This window comes from Arachis hypogaea, chromosome 3 (assembly GCF_003086295.3).
Source record: "Arachis hypogaea cultivar Tifrunner chromosome 3, arahy.Tifrunner.gnm2.J5K5, whole genome shotgun sequence".
In the NCBI taxonomy this organism is placed as follows: Eukaryota; Viridiplantae; Streptophyta; class Magnoliopsida; order Fabales; family Fabaceae; genus Arachis; species Arachis hypogaea.
Window position 1 is genome coordinate 49,795,646 of NC_092038.1, and position 5,166 is coordinate 49,800,811.

General features: G+C 30.1%; 1 protein-coding gene across 1 annotated transcript; it reads left to right on the forward strand.

The window, feature by feature from the left end:
• The first annotated feature begins 1,283 nt into the window (after nucleotides 1-1,283).
• LOC112770520 (protein DEEPER ROOTING 1-like) lies at nucleotides 1,284-4,851 on the forward strand. Its single transcript, XM_025814867.2, has 5 exons — nucleotides 1,284-1,412; nucleotides 1,519-1,591; nucleotides 2,130-2,641; nucleotides 3,617-3,800; nucleotides 4,386-4,851. The coding sequence occupies exons 1-5, from the start codon at nucleotides 1,407-1,409 to the stop codon at nucleotides 4,403-4,405; spliced, it is 795 nt and encodes a 264-aa protein (XP_025670652.2). The 5' UTR covers nucleotides 1,284-1,406; the 3' UTR covers nucleotides 4,406-4,851.
• Nucleotides 4,852-5,166: the final 315 nt, after the last annotated feature.

Below are 5,166 nucleotides of genomic sequence, written 5' to 3' on the forward strand. Positions count from 1 at the left end.
TTGCTGCATGCACAAGGCGGGATTCGAACCCCCGACACTTGCTTAAGCGGACTAGTGAGCTAACCACTAGACCAACCCAACTTGGTTAAATATTTTAGATAGTTAATTTTAGTAGATTGAATAAGTTGGTTTGTAGTGTCATATAAATTAATTTGGGTTGATTAAATTAGAGATGAGTAGGGGTAGCGGGTATCTGATTACCTGCCGAACTCGAACCGAAGCAATTAAATTGGTTCTGGTAATCAATGGGTAATCGGGTCCAATTCGAACTAAACCAAACTAATGGCCTTTGTTAGTGATTGGTTTGGGTATCGATTTTGAGGTGCGGAAGCCGAACCAATCCGTGAATCCGATCATATATTAATTAAATAAAAAAATAAAAATACATATTGCTTTTAGTGGCTTTTAGTGAGATTATTCTCTATTAATATGTTTGGATTTTAATGAGTTTAGTTTTTAATATATTTGGTGTTTAACATGTTTAGATTATTTATATTAATGTTACATATTTACTGTACTTGTTGAATTTTTAAGATAAAAATTTGTTTTTTTTTATGAATTTCAAAGTCATGGGGTACCCAATTATCCGAACCGAACCAATCCGTTCTTAATCAGTTTGGTTTGGTTCAGATACATGCACAAAAAAATACAAATCCGAACCAAACCGAATCTATTATATTTTGATCAATTCAGTTCTAATTTCACCTTGAACTCGAACCAAATCGACCCGTGCTCGCCCCTTAGATTAAATGATTAACTTATTCGTCTATTTAAACATGTGCTGAGATTTAAATTTTACTTTGTATATGTAACAACTTATTGACTAACGACAAAATCCTAAATAGAACTCATATTAGTGGCGGATTAGTCCTTATCAGGTTGGAAGATCTCGTGCAGAAAAAAAAATTGTACCATACCAATATACACTCTTCCTAAAGAGAAAACAAAAATTCATAGCATGCTTTCCGAATCTAATTCCTTATAAAATTCTTTTCAAGAAAACGAAAGAGAAGGAATGAACACCTGAGTGTGATGCTGTTCTCAGAAAGTTTGTGACATTAAATTTCTCTAAGGTCATTTTTAAATCCAAACTTTCCTCCAAAATAAAAAAAAAACCACTGGCTGAGGACTGAGGAGGCAATGAACTTAAAATAAAATTGTGGTTGAAAAGAGAAATGATAAAAAGACAACATAGAGAAATCAAAGAGATTTTCAAAAGTAATTGTTTTTGGGAACTTGAACCAAATAAGAATGTCTATTTAAAGTCCTTTGCAGCTCAGCACTTGCTGGAACTATAAAGCTTGTGAGATCTGTGCGCTTTGCACTTCACTACTCTTTCTCCCTAAAATCTCAATAATAATAATTTTATTATTATCATTTTGTGTTTGACAATATTGATCATCACAATGAAGGTATTGAAGAGTACCGTTTTTTTTCTCTTATGTTTAAATTATTGTTTTTTTTTATAGCCAAATTATGCATTCTTTAAGCAATACTATGCTTTTTTTTTCCTTGCAGATTCTTCAATGGATGCAAAAAAGAATAAATGGGAACAATGAGAAAAAGAAACCAAGCCCAATTTCAACTACTTGTAAAATCATTTTTTCAACTTTGTCTTTGTTTTGCATCAACATTAGTATCCAGTTACACAGGAAATTTCTTAAAAGCTAGATTACACTGTGTTATAAGTCCTTGTCTCTTTAATCATATCTTGTAAAGATTTTGACTAAGATTTTTTGTTTCTAGGTTTAGATAACAATTAACAGTATTTTCTATGAAATTTTTTCTTTTTTTATTTTATTTATGGATTTAAGATCACATATATAGTTATAGAGAAAAAAAAATACTAATGTTCCACACAATTAAGTTTTGTGGAATCACTTTATGTTAAAGAATGTGTCACACCTAAAGTCCTAAACTTTGTTTTGGATGGAACAGGGGGATCTACGTGACTACGTAATAGGACTTAAGGTGGAGTTATTGTAATGTCCAAATTTTCAAATAGGAGAATATATAAGAAAAAAGTAACAGTTAAAAATAACATACATCAGCTACATATTCATTCATCAATATATATTATGAGAGAATTTAATTTGATCACTGACCTTTTTTTTTTTCCCTAACAACAGATTATATGAGACATTATGAACCTTGCAAACAAGAGTTCGGTGATTGGCCTCAAGCACTTCTTGCAATTGGAACCTTTGGGACTAATAGTGATAATCAGAAAGAAGATTCAGAAAAGACTAATAAGGGCAGAGCATTAGATCCACCTTGTTTTCAAGATTGTGAGGATGAATTCACACTTGAAGAAGTTGGAAGCCTTCAGAATGAATTCAACAAGTATTTTCAGGTGCCAGAGGAGCCAAACTCGGCCGCAAAGCCATTGAGCACTGAAAATTCAAGCTTTGAAGAAGAAGAGGAAGAAGAAGAAGGGCATTATGGTGATTTCCACCAGAGCAGCAGTTTAATGGATGCCAAGGGAAAAGATCAATGTTTGGATCATAGCCGCAAGAATGGTGTTGCAAAGAAATCACTTAATTTTCTTCTAAAGAAGATGCTTGTTTGCAACAGTGGATTTCAGCCTACTCCTCCTTTTCTCAAAGATCCATCACTCTCCACAGAGTCCAGAATGGAGAAGGTACATCATAAATGGTTTGTCATTTTGACAACTAATAAATTTTCAGTAATGGTAGGAAAAAAAAAAACAATTAGAATTTGTCTTATTTAATATTTATTAATTATTGCAACAATTAATAAATGTTAAATAAGTCAAGTCATGATTGATTTTAGCTAATTTTTTTTATTTACCAAATATTTTCATAAATTTTGGACACTTTAATGGATGAATAACCACTCGAATTGGTCTTTAAAAGATTTTAAATCCAAAACTTTAGTCTTAATAAATTTTTATTATCTATTTGTTACTTTGCAAGCGGACTATTTTTCTTATAATTATATATTTAGGATTTAAACATCTTCTGATGATAAAATTTGTTATTAAAAATTTATTTTTTCAATATATATATTAACAATTTCATTGAGAATAAATAAGTGGATAAAGATGTTTAGTGAATAAAAATTTGTTAAAGACCAAAATATATGATTGAAAATTTTTAAAGATCAATTTAAGTGTAATATAAAAAAAAGCGTAAAGTTGACATTTTTCTCTCTCGCTTTTTTAGTAACCAAAGTTATTCTAAATTATTTTAGAAATTACAAATTTTATAAGATAAAGTAATAAATTATTTGCTAAAAAGTTATTAAATAAATGAAGTTGTTTGATATAGACTATTTTTTGAATAAAATTGTTGAAACAGCATTTTCAAATAAAAAACAATAGATAGCCATTCCTCTGGCAATTTAACTTAAGAGCTATGCTAGGGGTCAGCAACATTTGTGATTGGTAGTCATCAACTAGCCATCAATGATGATTTGATGGTGTGAGATTGGTTTGAGATTTCATCCAATGGTTCACCTTTTTCTGCTAGTTACATGTTGGCCAAAATGCAATAAAATTGCTGGCACCCTAGACTTTTCCTTTACTTAATTACTCCTTTTATGATGGACTATTCTATTAGTCTTTAGTCTTTACTTTATGCTTGGGATTTTTCAGATTTTGAGGGCAATACTTAACAAAAAGATATATCCCCAAGGCACCTCTTCAACAATGTTTATAAAGAAGTACCTAGAAACCAAATCAATGCCCCAATATTATTCTGATGATGATGACAATAATGATGATGAATTTGCTAAAGCTGTAGTCAATGGATGCAAATGGGTCAAGACAGATGCTGAGTGTAAGTTCTCTACAATGATTTGATTATTATTAATTAAGCTTTTGTGGTCACTTAGCGTATACATTCTTTTCACACAGATTTAGTTTACATTTTTTAAACATTTGAATTTATGATAATATAATCCCATGCAAATTATACCCAAATTTCTTCCTACTAGCTTGTTTGGAACTTGAAATGTTAATATATTTTGAATTTTAATCCTATATTGTAAATTATTATTATATGACTTTATATAAGAAAGATCATATATAGTAAAAGTGTATAATAGAAGAGAATGAATAGGTTTTATTTTTCAACTGCACCTATTAAGAGAATTAGTATTAATATTAAATACATATAGTAATTTTAAGATAAATAAATATCAAAATGAGTTAGAATGATAAAAAGAACTATAAAAAATAATACAAAGAAGAAAATAAAGCTATGCAGCCTAAGAAAAAAAATGTGATGCATATATTATATTAGAAAATTATCAAATGTCTGTTGTTAGAATACCTTAGTTTCTCTTGTAATAATATTATAAATAGATAGATTGCAGCTAATAGCTATTCTGACATTAATTCGATTTCTACTTTGTGGTTGCAGATATTGTTCTTGAAATATAATTAGCTTCTACTTCTTATTCATTACTACTTTGATTTATTTGGTCAACCCTGCTCATCAAGGAAGCTAATAATAATAAAAGCTTATAACACTAGAGAGTGACCTACATATTATTCATTTTGAGGGGTGAAACCAAACCAAGCAAGTGTGAAAAATTATTGGAGGATATTACGGGAAAACAAAAAAGGTTTTACATATCAATACTTGAATATCACATAGCTTAATCAAGATCTTGGAGGAGATTTTAGTTTCTTTAAACATAATATTATTAGCCTTGCTTTTCAAGCTTCCAAGGAATGAAGTAGCTTTACGTATCAAAGCCTTTTTGTGACATAAAAACGATGTTGAAGAAGTTATGCTTTAAGCATAAATAAAAAGAGTGTGTATATATTTTATCATATTATGTAATAGTGCAAGGTCCATCAATAATATACTTTGTGATTACCTATTTTGATGCATTCACACTACAAGAGACACGCTGAATAGTGGCGGGTTTTTTTTGAAAAATTACGGCAGTTTTTAATCGCTATAAAACAGAATACCAGTAGTTCGGTAACCGTTGTGGTTTAGGGGGTGGAGATTTGATTTTGCAGCGATTTTTTAAAACCACTAGTACCGCCGCTAATCAGGTTGACGATTTTGCGGCGGTTTATAACCGTTGCTATTTTAGTAAACGGATTTTAAAAAATTTGTGACGGTTACAAAACCGCCACAAATTTATGTTTGTTTTTAAAAACATTGCGACGGTTTTGAACCGCCTCAA